Source organism: Lissotriton vulgaris, chromosome 7 (genome assembly GCF_964263255.1).
Source record: "Lissotriton vulgaris chromosome 7, aLisVul1.2, whole genome shotgun sequence".
In the NCBI taxonomy this organism is placed as follows: Eukaryota; Metazoa; Chordata; class Amphibia; order Caudata; family Salamandridae; genus Lissotriton; species Lissotriton vulgaris.
Genome location: NC_141695.1, coordinates 1,329,274,650 through 1,329,298,912, shown reverse-complemented (window position 1 = coordinate 1,329,298,912; position 24,263 = coordinate 1,329,274,650). Strand labels below are relative to the sequence as shown.

Genomic DNA, 24,263 nt, shown 5'->3' with positions numbered 1-24,263 from the left:
TTGGAGGTTCAGGGCAGAAAAGTGCATTTTTAACAGGCTTTTTGCTTAAAGTGTGTCTGGGACACTTAATGATGCGCAGACATATAGGGGGCATTTTTGCTAGAATTACGTGCTCCTTATGCTAAGCTTTTAAGGATCCATTTCTTGCATGTGTAATATGACCAGATTTTGATATACAGAAACCCAAACATTTCACAACTAAAGAAGGACTACAATTGAGCATCGATCAAAGGAACAGAATGACTTTATTTAAAGTACACACTGACATAGAAAACACCTAATATTAAGGCAATAAATTGGAAATTGTTGCCATTTTTACACACAGTATCATCTGTGCTACATAAATTACTTTCAAATATGGGGTGCTAACTAGTCCTCCTTTGGAAGTAAAAATAAACAAGTGCTAGCTAAGCCAATCGGTCTTGCCTTGGCCACCCACCTTTTCGCTTTCACAATTCTTGTTTTGTTTTGTCATGTTTTTACCTGAACTTTTTTGTTTAGGGACTAAACATCACTCATCAATCTAAAAAAGTTAGCTATAATCAAAAATGTTTTATGGATCTCAAAAAGCACTCATTGACATTAGTTCCTGGCACTCAAGGTAACAACATTGAGTAAGGTTGTACTTTTTTGTAAAAGTACACCATGTCAGAGATCACAGTAAAGTTAGACAATGAATGAATGGCCATACTGTATGCTGCAGTGGGCGGGAGAATATGTGAATGACAGGATAGCAGACCTATGGAAGAAGAGGGCTGGCTAAAAGCCCCTTCTAAGTATATAAGTAATTACATATAAGTTTATTTAAATCAAACGGTCTTGGCTAATGCCAGATCTAAAAATTGGCTCCCTCTGTGGTAGTCAAGTCAGAAAACCAGGATTTGTTAAATCTCCTGAAATTTGCTGGTGCAGATGGTGAAAAATTGATACTGTCCTTGCAGACCCTGGGCCCCTAGACACACAGTGCATGTGTGTGTTCTGGCCAAAGCACTTGAAATGAATGTGCATCAGTTCCCTTATCTGCGAATACTGGGAGAGCCTGGACCAATGCATAGTTTTTGGAGGTGCTGGACACTGATCCTTATTTTTTTCATCAGACTTTGGCCAAGAGAAAGAGACAGAAAGACAGAAAGGGGAAGAGAAAGGTATGGAGACAGTGACAATGGGAAAAAGATGGAGTGAAAAAGAGCCTGGGTCCAGAACTATAGGGTTGTTCACATGAGAGGCTTGGAGTGGAATCAAGAGCGACCACCATGGTATTTGGCATCACTTTCACTTATTTTTTAATTTTAATTTGACAAATTAGTTGGTTGTTTGGTTTGGCCCCATACTGCCAGAGCAGAAAACAAGGTATACAAAACTACACATATACAATCTCCCAGAGAATGATAAAACGCTGAAAATTAAACATTTGCATTAAATTGTCACAGTGCCAGTGCTTAATTTGTCTAACAAATATGTGCCTGGAGCCTCTGAGGAGGCCACTGCAGTGTGCACCACCTATTGCTTCTAATAATAAATAATAAAGGAGCTTATAGAGCGCCTGGTAACCCCGTCCCGGTGTGTCCCCGCGCTGTGGAGGGGAAGAACCTACCAGAAGTCAGAGACCCACCCCCATTTCCTGCTCATCCCTAAGAAGTGAATAAATGAGTTTTAAGAAGACTCCTAAATCTGGACTCAGATCTTTCCAGCCTGAGGCATGTTGGGAGTTTATTCCAGCTATGTGCGGCGAGGAATTTGAATGAACGGCCACCCATCCTGGCTTTCTGAAACCTGGGGATTACTAGGTGTCCAGTTCCTACTGATCTCAGCGCTCTACCTGGCACATATCTAATAACCAGGTCTCCTAGATATGGGGGAGCCCTGTGCCAGAGAATGCGATGGGATATAAGGAGGGATTTAAACAGGATCCTTTTTTTTTTATGGGAAGCCAATGGAGGGCTGCCAAGATGGGCTTAGATACAGCTTTTCTGGGGAGTCTCATTACCAGCCTGGCTGCCGCATTTTGTAGAACTTGTAGGCGACCAAGATTCTTTTCAGTCACACCCAAGTATAATACGTTCCCGTAATCCAGACGGGACGTAATGAGCGCTTGGGTCAATGTCTGTCTGGCCCCAAGTGGAAGCAGATCCAGGGTTTTATTTAAGGGTTTTAAGATACCGAAGCATTTCCCTACAAGCCGCTGAATGTGCCCTTCATAAGAGAGGGTGAAATCCACCCAGATCCCTAAATTCTTGGCCTCCTTGCAAGGAACGGGTGTGGTGCCCAGGCATGCAGGCCACTAGTCATCCGACCAGTTGAGTGTGTTCCCACCTACCACCAGCACCTCGGTCTTGCCCCCATTTAACTTTAGGCAGTTCTTATTCATCCAGGAGGCAAGCGCCTCCATGCATGCCCTAAAGTGGGAGGCCTCGGCCGAGGGAGAATGGGATAGTGATATCAACAACTGAGTGTCGTCAGCATAAGAGACTAACTCCACTCCATAAGCCTGTACCAGTGCTGACAATTGCAGTACAAACACTACTACCAAACAAGTATGATAATTCGTGCAACTGTTGTGCTGATCTCTAAATTAGACAAACAGTGCTACCATCTGGCAGACCATCATAAGCGCCGGTCCAGGGAAGACATAGATTGGCAGTTCGGGCTGGACTGTCCCATGAAGCACAGGGTCAACCTAATTTGCATATGGCCATGTCTGAACTGGGGTGGCGGAGTGAGCTAAAGTATGATGATGGATTAAACCCAGATCAGTTGACTGGGTGTGAGTGCTTGCAATGTTCAACACTCCGTCCATCATCCCCCTTTGATTTTGCTTTGTTCGCCCTAAGTTGGCAGGGCATGCCCAGACGTGAGTCCCTTGCTCACTTTGCCACTGGATTCAAGCTAGCCTGACTGATAACGACTGATTAGCCAGACACCAGTCCCAGGATGCTTGTTTTTGGTCCAGGGAAGACATGGCTTGGCAGTTCGGGCTGGACTGTTCCCATGTATCGAGCTATCGCGGAAGAGGCACTCGGACTCCCTTCTCCTGCCACGACGTGACGCCGGATTAATTTCAGGCGCCAAAAAACCCCTTCACTGCAAAAGCGACGATTCGCTATACGGAACCCCTTTGTATTAACTCGGGGTCTTTGCATTTAACCCTTCAATTCAAGTAGGACCCTCGTCCCAAATAGACGTGACCGAGCGCTACTTGTCTCTCTTCATTGGAAGACCCATGTTTTCATTAAGTAAAATATTCAATTGAGAACAGCAACATCCAATCCACTGTACTGCCAATTATTCATCCTTGCATTAAAAAGCACCGGCAAGTTTCAGGAGGCTCATCTGTCCTGATGATGATCTAAAGCAATATAGATCGAAACGCCGTCGACCTACCCAAGGAATTTCACCCGTTCTATTTGTATATAATTGTTGTGTTTTTATCCTTGTTGTTGTTGTGTGACAGTTCGTTCACTTTGATCACTTATGTCACGTCCTGCACCATACTATTCACTTGAGCACCTGCAATACAGTATAACTATTTATGTATACCCTTGAGAAAAAAAGAGTAAAATAAAAACTCCTACCAGTACCTACTACTTCTGCTCCCCAGCGACTTATTAAGTACTCGCTCTCTGTTCTATTCCCCACTAAGTACCTCTTAAGGCCTACCTTGAACCACTGTTCTTTCTAAAGCGGACTGTTCCCATGAGGCACAGGGTCAGGCTGATTTTCATATGGCCAAGTCTGAACTGGGGTGGCGGAGTGAGCTAAAGAATGATGATGGATTAAACCCAGATCAGTTGACTGGAGGTGAGTGCTTGCAATGTTCAACACTCCATCCATCATCCCCCTTTGGTTTTGCATATATATTTGGGCCCAGATTTATTATGAATTTGCATTTGGGTGGTGTCACTTTTGTGGTGCAGCGCCAACCCAAAATCCTTTCTGGTATTTACCAAGCCACAAAGCCATTTTGCAGGTAAAGGCCTCACTAACTTGAAATCTAACAATACTGTTTGAATAAAACTTTACTCCCTCTCCTGGCCCAAAAACGAAGTGCACAGTCCCTAGTAAACACAGTTTAATCAGCTCAAAGAAGCACCCTCTGATGTAGAATATCCCTGTTGCGGGGGGAGGGGGGACAGGGGGGTCTGGTTTCACTGGTTTGTGAACACAAAATGGTGGCTGGGGGTGCACTGTTTTAACATACGGGTCTTAGCACAGAGCTGCGGAGGAATTTGGAGGGAAAACTGAATTGTCAACAGGAATGAGAGGAATAAACTACAGAGTTTGGACTGCAAATCCTACAATTCAACACATTAAATGGATGCAATCACATGCAGGGAAAACAACAAGTTTAAAACAAAAAACAGGTGATAAAATATGCAATCACAGGAAGGTTAAAACTACAATTTTAAACTGTAACAACCACAGCAAAGACAGTAATCACAGAAAGGGAACATCGTTTTTTTAACAACTTTTGTTTTGGGAAGAGGCAGCACTAGTCTGTCTCCTTATCACTTCCTGGACTCTGCTCACTGCAATCTGGGGCACAGGAAGGCTGCAACTCACAACTCAACTCAATCCAACCAACTCAAGCCCTTGTGTAGTGAGTGCAAGCTTTCCAAAAGTCAACCTAAACAAAAACACTCATAACAATCTAACAAGTATTAATGCAGTGTATATCTTATGTATCCACAGTTTGTTCCTGTGGATAGACAAAAATTCCTGTCTATTAGTGTAATCTGTGAAATTCCATGTAACAAAATACCTGCCTACAGGCTTTAGCACAGTTTTATAACAAACTATCCATAAAAGCCTATTGCTTTAATGTACTCTTCACAATAAGTAGGTCAATCCTACTGGTCTGGTCATACTTATCCTATAGAACCAATGAACCTTTACCGCTTTACCATGGCATAACAAACAGTGCAATCACCATTCAAGGAGATGTAAATTACTCAAGTTCCGATGCAAACATGACCCTGTTGCTGTGACCAAAGATCCTCCATAAGAGGCAGCCAAATGGGAAGACCGATGCTCATTGTCAGAAGTCCTGGGTACCCCACATTCCTCACCCAAGCTGGAACCACTAGGATGTCTTGGACCTGATCTTCTTGAGCAATCTGGACTGAAGTGGTATGGGAGAAATGCCATGAGAGTCCCAAACCCCAATGTAAGCAAACAGCATCTCCTAGTGAGCACCGTCTTGGGAACTAGAACACGCAGAATTCTTTACCGCGTGTTTTCTGCAGTGGCAAATACAGCTAGGGTTCTCCGCAATGCTGGAAGTTCTCTCAAGCCATCTCAGAATGCAAATGCCAATCGTGACCAACTAGATATCACCAGCTGAGTTGGTCTTTTCTGACATTTAAAAATCCCATTAAGTGTTGGACAACTCAAGATATGCCCTGATCACCCAGCCACTTGCAAGGACGGAGCTTTCAAGCATAGAACCCATGACACTGCTCTACCCAGTTTGTTGCAATACCACACAGCAATCATATGGTCTGTGAGTACCTATACTAGCTCTAGCTCAATCTCTGGAAGTAAAGCTTTTTAAGCCAAATTGATTGCTCGAAGCTCCAAAAGACGTATGTGAAATAAGAGTCCTCTGATCTGCATCTCACAGAGGACATCCCCAATGCAGTAATGGCACATCAGTCACAAAGGTCAGCTCTGGGAGGGGCAGGTCTGCCGCTGGGGCAATTGCAAAAAACACAGTTGATGGACAGAATGCAGAACAATGTCTTATATTCACCCCAGTACAAAGATCTGGGCCTAAATCCATCGGTTTTTTTTTGCACTCCACACCACCCTAGGTCAGACACTGGCTATATGCAAATCAGCCTTGACCCTGTGCCTCATGGGAACAGTCCAGCCCGAACTACCAAGACCGGAATCAAGCATCCAAGGACTGGTTTCAGGCTATCAGCCTTCTTCAGCCTGGATAGCTTGACTCCAGTGATGTGGAGAGCCTGGGACTCACGTCTGAGCATACCCAGCTGGGGCAATTGCAGTCACGAAGTCCCCACTGCAGGTCTCTTGCATTTTCCTCCGACACCCTAATTAAATCTAACATTTTCTTAGAATTGAGCGTACTGAAACTTCCGATTTCACTGCAGAGCCTTTGTGTCACCAGGCACAGTCCATAACCAGGATGCAAGAGGCCAAGAGATCTAGAAGTCTCAGAACTGCTAAACTGAGAAGCAAAAACATCAGGATCACAGACCAAATCTACTGGACTAGTTGAGGTGGAGGTGTTACTCAAGACCATGTCTAGATTAGTTCTTATGACAGGAAGCCTCTGCGAAGGAGTTAGGTGTGACTTCAGCAGACTGATGGTAAAACCCATATATATTAACAAGTCGGCTGTCTGGAGATAGCTCACAACTGTTTGAGGTGAGAGCACCTTTAAGATCCAGTTGTCAATTTATCTCATCTGGTCATACCTGAACAGGGATGATATGTCTCTTTATCACTGAGACTCATACCCGATATACTGGTACCAACTGGGTCTGGCCCCCAATCACTATCTGACCATGAGAATAAACAATGAAATGTATGGGAATATAGTGCAGTGCAAGAAAGTGGTGAATAAAATAGGGTGAAAAGGCAAAAAATGAAGATTTTTAATGAATAATGACTCTTCCCCTAATTAAAAACAAGAGCAGTTGCAAGAAAAAGCAGTTTCAACAAATAGCTGCTGACGGCCCGTCAGCAGCTATTTGTTAGTGATAGTGGGGCCAGACCCAGTTGGTGCCAGTACATCGGTTATGAGTCTCAGTGATCAAGAGACATATCATCCCTGTTCATGGATGACCAGATGAGATAAATTGATCACGCAATTAATTTGATGGGAATCCACTAGTCATATACTGGGTCTCGCTAAACAATCTTTTGGGTTTCCTTATTTTTTGTTTTGCCCTGTTTTCATAGGCTAGATCTGGAACTGTGTCCTGACTCACTTGATAAGGAGTCCTAGCCGTCTAAGAGTTGACCTGTTGGGCTCTTTCTTTTAAGACCCCCGGTTTTGTGTGTGTTTTTTAAATGAATGTGTAGGGGATTACAAACCAGGGCTGGTCTCTAAAATTATCCCTGAGACACTCCATTCTCTTAGTGTTCTAGTATTCTAAATAGGTCTTGGCGAAGTCTTATAATAAGATAGTGTAATTTTAGGAATCTCACATTACACATAATTCCCAAAATTACGCTGATATGCCACTTTGCGTAATTATGCGCTATACGCGGTACAAATTTACAGTGAATGGTGCAATTCACAACAAAAATTTACAGTGAAAGTACAGGAACAACAGAACGCGAGTGGCATCCTCCAGCCAAAAATTGACATGAAGTTCCACAAAATAAGGTGCGGCCGGCGCGGGTAACAGCGGTGAGGCAGGGTGGGTAAGTCAACAGAAGACGTGATTGGGGGAAGTAAAATAAAATTAAAATAAATAAAACCACTCACCTTGCGCTCATCCTTATCGCCGATGCGGCAAGCACAAGGTAAGTGGTTCTATTTATTTTTTATTTTACTTTCCCTATCCCGTTATCTGTTGACCCCCCTCCCCCCCCCCCCCCCGCCCCCCCCCCCCCCAGCACCGCCTGGCCCACTGATGTTATCTGTGCCAGCTGCGCCTGTATAAAATATAGATCATAATGACGGATTTGCATGTCACATCATTTTGCTGTAATTTCATGTAATTATGCAAAAAGGAGTTATGCAAATTATGCACACCCCTAATTCCAACCCATTGTTTTTCGCCCACTATGCCACGTTAGACAGGGGTCCAGTTAATGCAAAACAGTATTGGCCCTGTTCATTAGATGAACAGCCCTTTCCGAACCATGGTCATCCCAACCCTTCACCCTGTGGTCCATCGCTTTTTGAGTTGGGAAGTGTGAGATTCACACACCTCCAATCCCACTGACCAGGCTACGCCCCTGGGACTCCCCCTGCCTGGCTTCAACTTGCTGTAATTAATATAGGCAGGCAAGCCAGCAAATGTAGAAAAGAGAGAGTCGAAATAATTGAACATTTGCCACCTACATTCCAGAATAAACTTCATGTAAATATGTGGTGAAGACTTTAAAACGCTTAAGAATGTTTCTTTCGGTTAATGTGAGTTTCAGTTTAACACATCCGATTATATGACTGGATTGAGGTGAATTTATAATAGTTTGTAAATACAACAGTGTGAGGAGTGGACCGTGCCGCGCTGTTTTGGTTTGCAAGAGCCAGAGGTCTGACAGGAACATTGCTTGGCATGTCCACCTCTCATAAAGAAGCCACTCCACTTCTGGATTCTCGCTGCCAGAACATGTTTTTGCGAGCTCTTCCTGTAAAACGACATTTTACGACTTTAAGACTCTGGGTAGGGGCACAGGGGTGCAACGTTCAGCTACGAACAAAACATGTACAATAAACGAAATACAAAACAATTAAGTATTCACTGAGGGACGTAACACAGGACCCTGCAGCTCCCTCCACCTCCCTCCTCAACCCTATAAGGAGCTCTCACTGAGCCCAAGACCTATGAATATCTGTGAAATATGAGACACTGGAGGGGGGGGGGGGGCTTCATCACATTCTGCACATTGGCGCAGACCTCATTGCAAACCCACTTATTCACAGTGCGTATGCCTATAATGACACCTGGCATGCACAGTGCTTTGAAGCTGCAAACCTGTGGCACTAAGAGCTGTGAAAATACCGTCACCTGACATCCTCGGAGGCAAGCCAGCAGCTAGCCGTAGAGAAACTTGATTGGGCAGAGAGGCTGGCGTCTGCAGCAGCTCAGATGTTCCCGTATTCAGCAGGTTAATGCGCGTACTGCGGAGATTTATGTAACCAAGTGGCCACGGGTTTAAATCCCAGCCGAACGGCTCAGTTGGTTGTGCGCCTGCTGCACAAGCCAGGCCCGTATGTCAATGTTTAGATTGTCTTAGTCAGGAAGGGCTATGTACCTCCAAGGCAAACGGTTATTGAACCCGTGGGACTGGCTGAGCGAGTCCTTTGCATGCCTGAGATTACTGCAAAGAGGGCCCTTGTTCTGAATGGTCACACCCGTGTATTGACAGTGCTCTGATAGCTGTGACTCAGTGCTGTATGCAAAGACGGACTGTTAAAGCCGGGGTCCTACCTGCATGGTTCTGCCTGCAGCGGGCCGGGTCCCCCTTCTGTTCTGGAGCGCTGTGATCCCCTCCTGCGGGGGCAGACGGTATATATCTGCCCAGACTCTGCTTGTAACCAGACACCCGGTGCTTCGGGCCAGCCAGCCGGTGATGTCTGCCAGGTTCTCTGCTCCCCACCAGGGAGGCTTGAAGTGCGTATGTGTTTGGCGGAGAGTCGGCCTTTCTCTTGCATTCCATAAATAATAACTATTTTCATATAGAGCTTCGCTTCGCTGCCTCAGGCCTCAGACCATGTGTGCTGTAAATAAGATTGTACTCGTATCAAACACATTTCACAGTCATCACCAGCGTTTCAGTTCCTCGTAGCAAGGAGATGCTTCCCTGCAACAGGTGCACTAGTCTCCTGTGCTTTCTTTGATGAACTGTATCAGTACAATTCAAACAAGCATTGCAATGCAACAGGTCTCGCATTTGCGAGAGTTTAAGCTATTGGCATTGTAAATGACAATGCCCTCCCTAATTTATATGTTTTGATAATTAACACATAAATAAAAGGCATTGTCATTTACAATGGCAATAGCTCAAACGCTTGTAAATGAGACCTATCTCACTTCAAAGAAGCGGCCGCCATTGTCTCGGGCTGCTTGGAAACTTAAAGCGCGCATGGCGCGCTGAATGTTGTAGGAAAGCATCTCTTGCCTGTAGTGGGAGAAACTCATTAAAGAAAATAGGGCTTTCCCATTAAATAAGCCATACCATGTAACAACAGAAGTAAAAAGGCCAGCCCTCATGGGAGGTTACAAATGAAGAGAAGGCGGTACTACGGAGGGACTAACAAACCTATTAACGAATCAGAAGCCCGCATTAACGAAGGACAATGACACAAGCCAATGAAAAACATGGGCGGAGAGTGGGCAGGGCTTTAAGTCCATACTCGAATACAGCCTCGCAGAGCAGCGTATGCGCTCCCCAGGCTTTACCTAAAAACGATGGGGTCTATTAACAGGCATTTTGGAGTACCTAAAGTAATCCTCTTGAAGTGCTCCTAGGTATTCTTACATACCTTTGTGAACTTGTGCCAACATATATGCAATGAGAAGATTTCTATACAGTTAGTTACAAATAAAAAAGGAGCGTGCCCTCTTTGTGCTTCTGATAATAGGGAGTTGGATGTTTTGGAGCGGATTTCCAAAGGCAGGTAAGAGTTTGTAAAAGAATACTGTAGTACTTCTTACCACGGCAAACACAAGGAGATGATGGACAGAGTGCTGAAACTTTCCAAACACTCACAGTCACAGATCTGGGTTGAATCAAAAATTAGCATTCGCGCCAAGAATTTTCAATTCTATTAAGAACACGGAGGTGAGGATTATGCTTCTCTTTCTTTTACTGTAAACTCACAGCAGCCAATAAACGTAGAGTTTCATAAAAATAAACCACATTACCCATGAGGTTCGGCCTAAGCCACGCCTCCTTAGCCCTACAAGAGCCCTGGTAACAGTCCCAGCTTCCTCTTTCTTTGCACGAACATGTAGAATAAGTCCGATATCCAAAAGTCTTATACATTCTCCAACATGGAATAACACGGAAATCTCTTTCCAACTTCATAATAATCTCCAACATGGGATAACGGGGAACAGCGTTCCAACTTCAGTCTTCAGCAGAAGAATCTTCAATCCTTTTTCTTGTCATTACCTAGAAAGACATATAAATAACCCGTAACTTCTGTATAAACCAGTATCAAGCATATAATAACGGGTGGGTAAGCATGATCATACCATGGGATAATCCTCGCCTCCGTGTTCTTAATAGAATTGCAAATTCTTGGCGCGAATGCTAGCTAATTTTTGATTCTATTACAGGACCGGAGGCTTCAGATTATGCTGATTTAACGCTGAATCAAAAACAACAGAGGTAATATCTCCCACCGGCTTATAGTAGAACTGTTTGAATGTCGACTCAGACGACCAATCAGCACAATGCATAATATCTTGAATATTAGCTCCCAACAAATATGACTTTGAAGCCATAGCACTCCTCACTGAGTGCGCCCCAAACAGTTGAACATCAACACCAGACTCTTTCATGATAAACTTAAGCCACCTAGCAATAGTGGCAGAGGACACGGTCGAAAAACATGTGTAGCCCAATTCGAGTCCAAATCCTACCAAATAGTAGCCCAATGGACATGATTGACGCTACACGCGTCTGCCGAGTGGTTATCAGCTCTCCTAGGCGTTCGAGCGATTAGGGGAGCCCTGCGCCTTCCGCGACCCGGTAGAAGCGCCGTCCGAGGAGTTACAATCCCGCAGAGTGGGTCGGTACTGTAAGCGCTGCAGCGCGAAGGGCAAGGAGCGAGGCTCCGATCACGAGCGCTGAAGCGCTCCTCACACGGCCGCAGACCCACTGAAAAGTCCCAGAGTGCGGGAACACCGCGATATAAGCAAAATTAACAAATATGGCATAAATACGACTCGTGCACAATACAGCACCATCCACAAACCTCAATCAGGTAAAATCTATCTCAATTAGCGTAACCCTACAGTAAACATAATAATCAGTCAAATGCAAAAGAATAAGGAGCATAGCACTTATCTCTTGCTGTTTGAGCAGCAAAGAAAGAGGAAGCTGGGACTGTTACCAGGGCTCTTGTAGGGCTAAGGAGGCGTGGCTTAGGCCGTGCATCATGGTTAATGTGGTTTATTTTTATGAAACTGTACGTTTATTGGCTGCTGTGAGTTTACAGTAAAAGAAAGAGAAGCATAATCTGAAGCCTCCGGTCCTGTAATAGAATCTATCATCATTCTTTCGCTCAATCTGCCACCCCAGTTCAGACACAGCTATAAAAAAATCAGTCTTGTCCCTGTGCCTCATGGGAACAGTCCAGCCCGAACTGCCAAGTCATGCCTTCCCTGGACCAGAAACAAGCATCCTGGGACCGCTGCATTTACTAGTACTCACCTTTACCTAATTTGAAATATATGATGTTAGAACAGGAGACAACTCTGTTGCTGCTGGGAACAAGAAGCTCTGTGTCGGAGAGATATAAAACATTGTCCCTAAGCATAAAGCCATTGGGGCATATGAATTCACTTAAGTGTTATTCCCAAACGTTTTACTCAGAGAGAAGTTTCTGTATGAAGAAAGCTCATCTGCAGGAAGGCCCTGAAAGTTTGTGACCACACACTTACATGTATGTGGGTATTGACAAACTCCTCTCCTAGCTCCCCAAGCACCTCCTTCGAAAACTGTCAGAGATTTATTCCAGTTTAGGGCAGGAGTAAATCCCCTTCCAGGATGACAGTGTAGAGGAAGGGTATCCCTTGAGTAAAAAGAATAATATTTTACTGGTAATGAAACATTTAAGCAAATGCATTTCTACTTGCTTTTTTTCTTTCTGCACAATTATAAGCGTGTATATTTTCACTTCCGGAAAAGGAATTGGTAAGGCTTTACAAAGATTGCGTCATGGAAAACTGCGCCTGACGCAGTTTGTTAGGTGTAACTTGTAGAAGTTTTGAAAAGTCTAAAAGGTGGTAAATCAGCACCTGTACAAGGCTCTAAACCTGCAGATGCAGACATAATATTTTTGGGGAAAATCAGATCCACTGATAAACGGTAAGTGGCCCCTTTTAACGACTTCTTAATTCTCTTCATCATGTCTCACCTTCCTTTCTCCTGATCCCTCTTTTCCTTCTCTCCTGAGCCTATCCACATTCAAAGCTTTGAGGTCAGTCAGTCAGTCAAAAGTAATGTTTATTTAGACCGTTTGTCTTAATACAGCATAAAAACATAACATTTTTGTATATATATTCTAAAATCATTACAAATTCATCAACCAACGCCATTGTAGAAGTCCGATTTCCATATACTTCCTCTCAAATTTACACAAAATTCCACACATAAGTCATAAAGACACCTATATATAAACATAAATAGTTTTAAGAACGGTAAAATTCCTCTTCTAAAATATTTTTGAAAGGTATATATCAAGTAAAAGTTTTCTAAAATCCCTATCCATCATAGCTTCTTTCCTAACTTACAGAGATTTGAGGTGACCCTCTGGTGACTCATATGCTAGTGTATTTTGCTGTTACATGTACATAGCTTTAAGAGCTAAATAAATAATGACCACACCTCAGGACAGTCAGAACTAACAAAGCCAATATACACTGCTGTGTAAAGGTGGCTCTGGAGGTAAGGTTTGGTCTCTGGCCAGGTCCTTTGCCCAGTCTCTGTTCCAAGCAACTCAACTGTGCATGGCATTTTCATGTGTACTGTGAGCTCCAGGTGCAAGGGTTGGCAGGCAGCCAAGCCCCTTGTTTCTCCCACCCGCACCTGCTTAGCCTAGCCCGCATGCCCACTGCGCTCTATGGGTGGAGCATCTGGTCATGCGCATGAAGTTCTGAATCTTAGCATCAAATATAACAAATTACATATAAATAAGATAATATACAATTTCACAGTTCAAACATGATCACAAAGGTTGGAATGATGGTTGAATGAGGACAATAAAGGTGAGATAAAATGTTAAGTTATTGCATTAACTCCCCTCCTCACCTTCAATTGTGAAAGGTGTAAATAGGATGTGAATGAAATACTGAATAAGAATGTGGCTGAGCATCTTTTCATTAAGGTGTAATATGTGAAAGAGTACGTTATGTAAGGTGATATGGAAAGTTGTTTACTGTTCGGAATGCTTAGTTGTTGAGGTTGGAGTATGTCAGAATCCCTTTCAGAGGGCCACGGGGAACATAGAGGTTACTGTGCCCTATATGGCCCAATTGGCCCAACTTGCGTACTACACGATCTTGTATCACAGAAGAGTTCAGCGATGCAGCAGGAGCCTCCAACGTGCACAGTTCGGAGAAGTTGGGCTGCACCCTGTGGTGCAGGCTCTTTCGCCTCCGCTGCACTGCCAGAGGTTTCTAACATGTTGGAGCAGCTCCATACTTGTGCAGATGCAGTAAGTTGACTTTGCTCCTTTCTTCAGCGCCTGACTGGAGTCTATGGCAGTACTCTGTGATGAGTCCGGTACAGTTCCCTCACAGCGTGGGTCCATCGCGTGGATAGTAGCCTCAGTCTCTCCTTCGGGCAACATTGGTACTGGCAGCCGGTCCTGGCATACGGGGTTGCTGCCGCGTGTAGTTATAGGGGCACAGGCTTGTCCTGCACAAGTGCCACTGCCCAGATGGTAACACGTCTTGGAATGCCTTGTGTTAACTTTACCAGTGGCCCCTCTGGGATTCAGAGACACTGCAGCTTGGTGGTATAGGAGTAGCAAGAGTCACACAGAGCTCAACACATGGCTCAGTCTATGGTGGCCCTCTCCTGGCATACGAGGGTTGCCAAAAACAAGCGTGCACACAGGTGACGGTCCCATTGGTGCACACCGACTCCTCACACCTCGCACAGGGAGTCTTCACCAGATGCCAGCCACAGGGATATATGCATCAAATGGTTAATCCTTGGCTCCCAGCCCTAGTCATTTTGACCCCCTTATCAACCTTATCTCCCTTCCTGAGATGTGTCCAGGTTCCTTCCTTGTGATCACAGAATCAAAGAACAATCTTTTAAAATGTAAAGGAAGTATCTTTCTTTTCCCTCCAGTGTGTGTCCTTCCCAGCTCACTGGAATGTAGTAATACACATTCTGTCAGGAGGGTGGGATTCCTCGCCTCCTCATGTCTTCACCAGACAGGCCTGAGCTTCCTGAAATGGAGCCCAGGGTCCTCCATACAATGTACCATTGCAGGCACACTCACTTAATATACTTTCACAGAACACTTTCGGCACAGCCTTGTTACCTCTATGCATTGTACCTTAAAGTGTACATATGCATTCAGTACACACACTCAGTGCTGAACAGTACATGCACATTGACACTTTTCAATCTTTAACTAGGATATGTTTTGTACAAACACACACACTGCCAGAACACACACTATCTATGTGTGCCACAATTCGTCATGCTTCATGTTTTGTACTTCACGCAACCACACAAACACCCAGCACACGCTTTCCCTGCGCATGCACTGCACAGCACTACATCTCTCACATAATGTATTCCTCTCTGGCATACATACACCCAGTACATGTACTAACCACACATTTACTGCACAATACTGCTCCATCATTGTACTGTATTCTTCCTGGGCACACATACAACAAACGCAGAGTTACTAATCCTCCTCTGTGCAGCACTTCACATCTACCTGATGTAGGCCAAGGTTGAGTTAAGCACACATCAGCAGAACTTTAAAAAAGATGAGTGAGCTTGTAGGCCTCACTTGAGGTACAAAGAATAAAAAGGTCCTGTTCACTAGTACTGGTCAGTACATGGTATGCTGACACCACCGTGCTGTGGTGCTTAACTGGGGTTGAAAACAGTAGCCGTCCACCGCTGTGAAGGTAGCGGTTTGTAAATTTCCCCAGTCCAACAAGACCACAATCTGTGGGACAGGCCTGTGCACACATATTCCATGTTCACCTACGACAAAAAAATCTCAGCATTAGCGATCCAGGCAACAGTGCAGTTGGGCACTCAAGGCAGGGGTACGTGTCTTTACCAGACAGAGAACATTTCCATTCAAACAGAGTACAGGTTGCATAAGGACAGCTGACGTAAATGTATTACCATAACTTGAGAAGTTACTGCTTTTGAGGTTTTGCGCTACACCCACATTACACATCTAGCTAACATAATTAATTTCATTGCCTTCTTTAAATAAAAACATACAGCTCTTCTACTGGTGTAGACACAGAGGGTAATTGTTCGGCTGTTAGGTGCCCCGGTCATCCTTCACAATGATTATTTTTACATTAAAAGAGGTATAGGGACAACTTAAACTGTCCTATCTTGTTTACAATGGCAACACGCATTGGCAATGCCAATAGTTCTGGCTTTAGAGAAATGTTGTATTTTAAAGTGAATACATTTACAGAAACAATCTATAGAACCCTTGCAAGTAAATACCTGCTCAGAAAAAAACATTTCAACCATTGGGGTAACCTAGAATACGTCAAAGGACTTGTGTACAGTACAGTACGGTAAGATGACAATTGGTCTAGATGGGTCTCTTTTGGAGACCAAAGAGGCAAAAAGACTCTTCAAATTAATTTATTGAGTCACCCAAAAAACTTTCTTATGATTACTTTAAACAAGAGAGTAAAAATACTCTTCCAACATATACCAGAGAGAAAGACAAAACAACTGAACTCAAGAGACAAAATGATCTTTATACATTAGTTATAAACATTGCATAATCAATAGAACAACCGGCTGTATAAAATGAGAAGTGCAGGAAAAGTGCTCATGTGCGAGGTGAGTGAAAAAAGGGGAAATCAGAAAAGAAACAGTTGGAGATCATGGTATCTTCATTTTACACAGAGAGCACTGGTTGCAATGATGCTAACAAACAGTAAACCAGTGATCCTGGGCCTGTTTACAACACAATTTAATGGGGGAATATAACTAAATTGTGTTTTAAACAGGCCCAGAAACACTGGTTTATTCTTTTGCCAAGCAGCTATCCTTTGATCAAGGGCAGGGGTGGAATCTTTTTTCCCAGCCCCATATTGTCCGATCGCAAGGGTGCTGTGTTTTATTGCCCTACGTTGCTGAAAGCTAGGGGGTATATATCTTTCGGTACACCTAGGTCCTGCTCAAAGGTGCTGAGGAGTGTGTGTTAGCTCCTCGCCTTCTCCCAGGATCTAAGATGTCTGTTATCCCCCACATTGCTAAGGACGGGTTGTTTAGTGCTCTGAACCTTTACAACTAACTGTTGAGATCTGTTTGGTCAATCTGCACCAAATTTTCGTTCTAAAGGCTTGAGTTAAAGGGGTGGAGAGCACAATTGTTAAGAGTGAAAGACGGATTGTCTATTGAAGAAGGCGTCACCAATAACCGCAGTGGTGGCACTGCAATTCTGTAATATATACCCCCCACAAGTAAAATACTGCACACCATGAGCAGAAGGGATTGATCGCAACCTGGGGTGGGTACTGAGTTGGTTTTGGCTGCAGAGTGCGTTGGTAATTGTAGTATAAAATAATATGGGAGTTTGATATAAAGGAAGGAAAACAGATAAAAAAACATCAGTGTGTACTTTGTAGTAAGAAGGCCTTGGAGGAGCCAATGCCCTCTCTTGGGTTGACCTGGGCTGGACCCATGTCTTGCACGTTCCCTGGAAGGATGTAGGGTGATCCTTGTTGTCCTTGCTCTGATGTCCAGATCTAGTTCACCCTGGTTAGAGCATCGACAGGCTTGTTACTTTTTGTCAAACATTTCATTATCTATGTGTGCTGTTATTATTTTATATGTAAATTGTTTTCGTGCAGAAGTTAGTTGCATACAGTACTACTACAGAGCAATGAGGAGGGTGGCTTTTACTCACACTGTTATTTGATGACGATGAGTCGAATGGAGAAATCGATGTGTTGTCTCTGTAATGATCCTGTGAAGGCTGCAGGATTTGAATCAGGTGCACTGGAAGAGCTGCATGCGTATCTCAGTCCTGGGACAAAAGTGCGGACTGTAGGTCAGATATCAGAAGCCAAAGCAGGCTGGGATTGAGATGTACGGGCCAAGGGCATAGCACAAACAAGGAAACAGCCCCCACGACCACAGCTTGGGTAATATATACCAGAGAAATGAGGGTTCGTGGGCCATTCAGGCTTCTGAACCCCGGCGCCTCTGCACCGGCCGCACCACTGATAGCCACATTTGTGCAACATTGGCAGAGGTGGGCCCTTCGCCAGTGCTGAATTTGTGCTGGTGCTTTCCGGTGCGTAGCACCGACACATATTTATCAGGGCCGGGTCTAGACCTTAGTGCCTGCCACTGCCAACTCACATCAATGACTGACGTCTGCACGTGTGTCATTATGACCCAAAAATATAATCAACTGTTGTTCACTTACATTCTGTCCCCCCGGTAAAGTGTGCTTCTCCAACAAAAAATGAAATCCATGCACTGATTTGGGTGGATTTAGTCCTCTGGGGCTGCTGTGACAGCATGCATAAAGCCGTAACCAAACATAACCTTTCTAGAATTCACACTGGTCCCCGCCCGCCTTATCATTATGAGCTGGGGGTATGGGCGGACCAGAATAACAGGTGTGGAGGCCGTATGTAGTGCGCTATTGCAGCTGTTTTTATTGTTCTCAAACAGGAAAAACAAGAGGGATTGGAAGGAGGTGAGGCTGGATGGCTGGAAGGTCGTTCTCGTCCGTATAGATGAGTAGGTCTTCGGATCGACTTTGGGTCTTAAGGCCGGGGTCCGGTGTCGCTTCGGAGGTGAAAAGAGAGAGAAAAGGGCAGTTAGTCCTTGACTGTTTATGGAGTGTCGGAGTACTGTCACCGTCCAATGGGTTGTGAAGGGGTCAAAGAGAACGTGAGGATGAGGGAAAAGAGGGGGTTCAAGGATCGGAGCAGACGAGATGGGGGAAAAGAGGAGCGTGCAGCGGTGAGGGAGGGGTGCAAGGGCTATAGTACAATGGGCTAAGTGGAGTGAAACCTTACGTATATACAGTGCAGCGGTGTATAGTCTGTGAGGGGGTCTACTAGTATACACGCATTTACAGGGAGACACGGAGAAAAAGGTAACAGTGTACTCACGTGCCCCGCCGCAACGCTCCAGTGAGTTGCGGCCGCTCTCCAGCAACCTCCGGAGGACACCACCAGTGTTCGGTCCAGATGTCCTCCTCCTCTTCGCTTCCGCGCTTGCTCTTTCCGCTCTCCGTCCCAGGTTCTCCGCACGCTGTCTCCTGCCTCGAGTCCGCGGCATTGAACGCTCCCCTCTCTTCGTCGTCGGCTTTTCTGTGTGTCGGGCTGACGATGGGGGCGGGACTTCCGGGTTGTTGGGTGACGCCGCTGGTTGCTCTGTGACCTGCATGGGAAAAAAGAGAGGAGGAGTCTGGTCGTCAGGGACGCAGGAGGGTCAGTTGTCATGGAATCCCTGCTCGAGGGCCGCGCTACCGGGTTGCGCGGCGCTCCCCTTCCACATCTCCTTTCCCTAGCTGTCTTTCTTGTGGGGGAGATAGGTGGGGGATATCGAGAAAGATAGTCCGCGTTGCCCTGGTCAGCCCCTTTTCGATGCAAGGTTTTGAATCTGTAGGGTTGCAGGGATAGGAACCAGCGTAGTACTCCGTCGTTGTGGCCACGGTTGCGTGTCATCCACTCCAATGGGGCGTAGTCTGTGTATAGAATAAACTCCCGCCCCTCCAGGTAATAGCGAAGGCTTTCTACAGCCCATTTAATGGCTAGAGCCTCCTTCTCTACTACCGCATAATTCAATTCCTGAGGGAAAGGTTTCCTGCTGAGGTAGAGAATGGGTCTCTCCACCCCGGTCTGGTCTCTCTGGGACAGAATGGCTCCCAATCCCTGTTCTGAGGCATCTGTTTGAAGGATGAAGGGTTGTGAGTAGTCGGGGCTAATCAGTACTGGCTCAGACACCAGGGATTGCTTGAGGTTGTGAAAGGCTCTCAACATTTGGGGAGTAGGGTATTGTAGCAGGGCCTCTGTTCGTGTGCTTTTCTTCAGTAAATCAGTCAGGGGGACTGCTGTTTGTGAAAATCCTGGGATAAACCTCCTGTAGTACCCTAACAGTCCAAGGAAAGCATGGAGGTCTTTCTTGGTCTGTGGGGAGGGGATGGCCTGTATGGCCTTTATTTTGTTGTCTTGCGGTTTGATAACACCCTCCCCAAGTAGAAATCCCAGATATTTTACGGACTTGGCAGCGAGAGTGGTTTTGGTGGGACTGATAGTAAACCCGTATTTTCCCAGGGACGTGACCACTTGTTTTAAATGGGAGAGATGCTCTTGCCAGTTGTTACTATAAAGGATGATGTCGTCCAAGTATGCTCCTGCGTATTGGGCATGTGGCTGTAGGACAATGTTCATGGCCCTCTGGAACGTTGCCGGGGTGCCGTGGAGTCCGAAGGGCATGACTCGGAATTGGAATAAGCCATCCGGCGTGGAGAACGCCCTTTTCTTCTTGTCTTCCTTTTTCAGGGGTATCTGCCAGTAGCCTTTGCAGAGATCTAAAGTGCTAATATATCTGGCTTTGCCTATACGTTCTATCATTTCATCGACCCTGGGTAAAGGATAGGTATCGAAACTGGAGACTTTATTAACCTCTCGAAAGTCTATACAAAATCTTGTGGAGCCATCAGGTTTGGGGTGGCCATCGATCTTCACTGGGCACCGGAAAGGAGGAGGGCTAGCCTCTGTGGTAAGGCAGACATAGTTCCTGGCAAGCCCGACCTCCATGGGTTCTTCCTTATGGGGCACGAACGGGCAATAAGTCCATGTCCTCCACAGTGATAGCATTGGGGTCTGGGAGGGCTTGGTCGAGGCATCACCGGGAAGGGAAACAAGAGAACTGGGTCCGGTTTTCGGGAATCAGCGGGTCTTTGGGCCCGAGGGTGGTTTCCAAGGGGCATACGGGGAGGGTGCTCGTCTTTTTTCTGGGATTCCTGAGCTCGGCTGAAAGCACTAGCAATTTCCACAGCACTGTCTAGTGTCAAGCGGGCATGTTGTCGGACCCACTTCTGGGTGGCGGGATGAAGAGAGGTTAGGAATTGCTCCAATAAAATTTTGGACAGTATCTCTTCTTTTGAGGCGGTGGCAGGCTTCAACCAACGGTTGGCCAGATCCTGGATGTGAAAAGACAAGGCCTGGGGTGTCTCTTGGGGTCCTTCACGGGCTTGCCGCAGGCGAACCCTATATGTCTCTCCGTCAATCCCTAAACGTTCTAGGATGCAGGTCTTTATATCCTGGTAGGGTGTTTGGCCCTGTATGTTCGCCTGTTGGTAGGCCGCCTGTAGTTCCCTCGTCAACAGGGGACCCAAGTAGTGACCCCAGCGGTCGGCCGGCCACGAAGCAGCCTGGGCTAGGCGTTCAAAGTTCGTAAAGAAGAAATCCGGGTCCTCTCTCGGAACGTACTTCTGTAGGACCACAGATGGTAGGGAGGCGGCTGGTCGTTGTTGTCCCATGACATTGGCTAGCCTCCCAAGGGCCTGATCCTGCGCGGTTCCCTGATCCTTCAGGACGTCGTGAAGCTGGCAGCGATCGTCTTCAGCTGTCTTAAGGAAGCGTTCCATCATCTTCCCTAGCAGCTCTTGGCTTTCTGCTAGCTGCTTGACCGCGGCTTCCATGCTTCCGGTTAATCCCACTTCTGACTCCAAGTTTGGGCTGAAGGTATGGGCGGACCGGAATAACAGGCGTGGAGGCTGTATGTAGTGCGCTATTGCAGCTGTTTTTATTGTTCTCAAACAGGAAAAACAAAAGGGATTGGAAGGAGGTGAGGCTGGATGGCTGGAAGGTCGTTCTCATCCGTATAGATGAGTAAGTCTTCGGATCGACTTCGGGTCTTAAAGCCGGGGTCCGGTGTCGCCTCGGAGGTGAAAAGAGAGAGAAAAGGGCAGTTAGTCCTTGACTGTTTATGGACCGTCGGAGTACTGTCACCGTCCACCGGGTTGTGAAGGGCTCAAAGAGAACGTGAGGATGAGGGAAAAGAGGGGGTTCAAGGATCGGAGCAGACGAGATGGGGGAAAAGAAGAGCGTGCAGCGGTGAGGGAGGGGTGCAAGGGCTATAGTACAACGGGCTAAGTGGAGTGAAACCTTACGTATATACAGTGCAGCGGTGTATAGTCTGTGAGGGGGTCTATGTACAGCTAGTACACACGTATTTACAGGGAGACACGGAGAAAAAGGTAACAGTGTACTCACGTGCCCCGCCGCAACTCTCCAGTGAGTTGCGGCCGCTCTCCAGCAACCTCCGGAGGACACCACCAGTCTTCGGTCCAGATGTCCTCCTCCTCTTCACTTCCGCGCTTGCTCTTTCCGCTCTCCGTCCCAGGTTCTCCGCACGCTGTCTCCTGCCACGAGTCCGCCGCATTGAACGCTCTCCTCTCTTCGTCGTCTGCTTTTCTGTGTGTCGGGCTGACGATGGGGCGGGACTTCCGGGGTCAGCGGAGTTCACTTCCGGGTTGTTGGGTGACGCCGCTAGTTGCTCTGTGACCTGCATGGGAAAAAAGAGAGGAGGAGTCCTGGTCGTCAGGGACGCAGGAGGGTCAGTTGTCATAGAATCCCTGCTCGAGGGCCTCGCTACTAGGTTGCGCGGCGCTCCCCTTCCACAGAGCACACTGCAGTTTGGAGCAAATGCACTACGTGTCGTCATGTAGTATGCAGTGTGCAGAAGAGCAAATAATATCAGACTATAGGAGGTAGCCCATATACCCTACTAAGACTAGGGCAAACATCTATAACGTACAACCACGTCTCAAAAGGGTGTCAGTACTCCCTGACTACTGCCGGCTTTATGATCCTGCTCCCGCCACACAGAACTTGACTAACGCCGGCTCTGCGATCCCTTTCGCACCTACAGCTGTCCACCAAGCCGCCTGAACTACAGCCTTGGACGCACATGCCACTCTGCATTTCTCCGTCACCTATTGGGACCTCCTTTCTGCCCTGATAACCCAGCCTTGGCACGTTTAGGTTCTTCTTAGACCTTACGCCCTTACACTCCGTACTTCTGACGGTGTGGCCCCAGACCACTGAGATTAAAATCAGTGTAACCTGGTCCGGATGATGGCCTAACATCCCTACAGGCCGAAATGCTGTCGACTTCACAGCAAAACACTCGGTGCTCCCCTCAACTATACCATACTTAATTACTTATATCACATTATCATTTACTGTTTGGTTATCCTGAATTTGCACAATTTTAAAGCTCACTTGTTCGCCGTACCGCCCTTCACCGTCGATGTATATGCTACCTCACGTGTCACTTGCGCCGTCACAATCCTTCACGAGCACTTGTGCACAGTATCCAACAGGTTACATGACATTTAATGTAACGCAGCACAACCCTTTATTTGTTTGATCATATGGAATTGAATATGTCAAATATGTGAATGTATCAATATAATTTGTTTTGCAAAGAATCTGGTCTCCCTGGTTTTTTCCCCTTCTTCATTTATTCTTCAGTAATTAATTGTACTAATTCTAATTGTTCTCCTACTGACACCCTTTTGAGACATTGGTGTGCAGCAGAGCAGCAAACCTCCTAATAAGGAAGTGCCGGTCTGTATCTACAGTAATGTTACAAAACCGAGTAAGTAGTAACCAACGCCTGGAGGGCAGGAGCTGGACTGGTTTTGGAATGGTCTAGTTTTGTTGCAGGGCCTATTTTTTTTTTACCAAAATCGGTCCACAGTAACAAAATCAGACGGCCAATGTTACAGTGCTGTTACCTAAAAGTGTTCAAAATCTTGATGATTAAATCCCCCTAGGCCCTTGTGTGACCAAAAATGTCAGTTTATTGAGTGGGATTCGAAGTCTTCCCACTCCCCAGTTCAGATATGCCAGCAAGTCATCTAAGTCATATGTTCGTTCTTGGAAAGCACTCCGGAAGGTGTGAATGTCACGTCACCCTTTTGTTTTGTTCCACCACCCTACACAGTCTTTCAGTGAGTGCAGTGTTGCTTCCAGTATCTCAGTTAGTACTCTTAGCTCAATGTAATGGTAAATGTGCATTGCGTACATACACACAGATCCCTAAATATGCGTGTTTTACAGGTAGTGTCTCAGTGGTTCATCATCATCAACAGCTGTGTGTATTGGAAAATGTATGGTTTCTCGTTTCTTCCAATAGACAAAGAGGTATGACTGTTCCATGAAGAGAGTCAACATTTCGACTATGCCTGCTCGCACTTGTCACCTAAAATAAAGCAGGTGAGCTGTGCAACTCTATTGTAACCCTCCAGGGCTCTAGGCTCATGGTGGCCCTGGGCAGGGAGCGTAGATAGGGGACCCCAGAAGAGGGGGTCCGGGCGGGCGGCAGGGGGTCAGGGTGTTTGGAAGTGGAACAGAGCCGGAGGCAGCCAAATCCCTGCCAGGGGCCGCCACCCAAATATGTACCTATCCTCAGAGGAATATTAGATTAAGGATATAGATTGGCGTGGAGGCCCCTGGGGTTAGGTGGCCCTGTGCAGGTGCACAGCTTGCACATGTCTAAAGCCGCCCCTGAACCCTCTCACTGCCCCTTTGTTTCTCAGCATGTTAACAGGGGGTTCCAGTCAAGAGTGTGACTAGCATGGTTGATAGCTGGCATACGTGTTCAGTGCCACG

General features: G+C 46.1%; 1 protein-coding gene across 1 annotated transcript in view; it reads right to left on the bottom strand.

The window, feature by feature from the left end:
* Positions 1–9,249, bottom strand: part of LOC147703615 (microfibril-associated glycoprotein 4-like) — a 742,150-nt gene extending 732,901 nt beyond the window's left edge. Inside the window, exon 1 of the mRNA XM_086931960.1 lies at positions 9,135–9,249. Coding sequence (XP_086788086.1) covers positions 9,135–9,140 — 6 coding nt within the window. The 5' untranslated portion in view covers positions 9,141–9,249. The remainder of the gene's footprint in view (positions 1–9,134) is intronic.
* Positions 9,250–24,263: the final 15,014 nt, after the last annotated feature.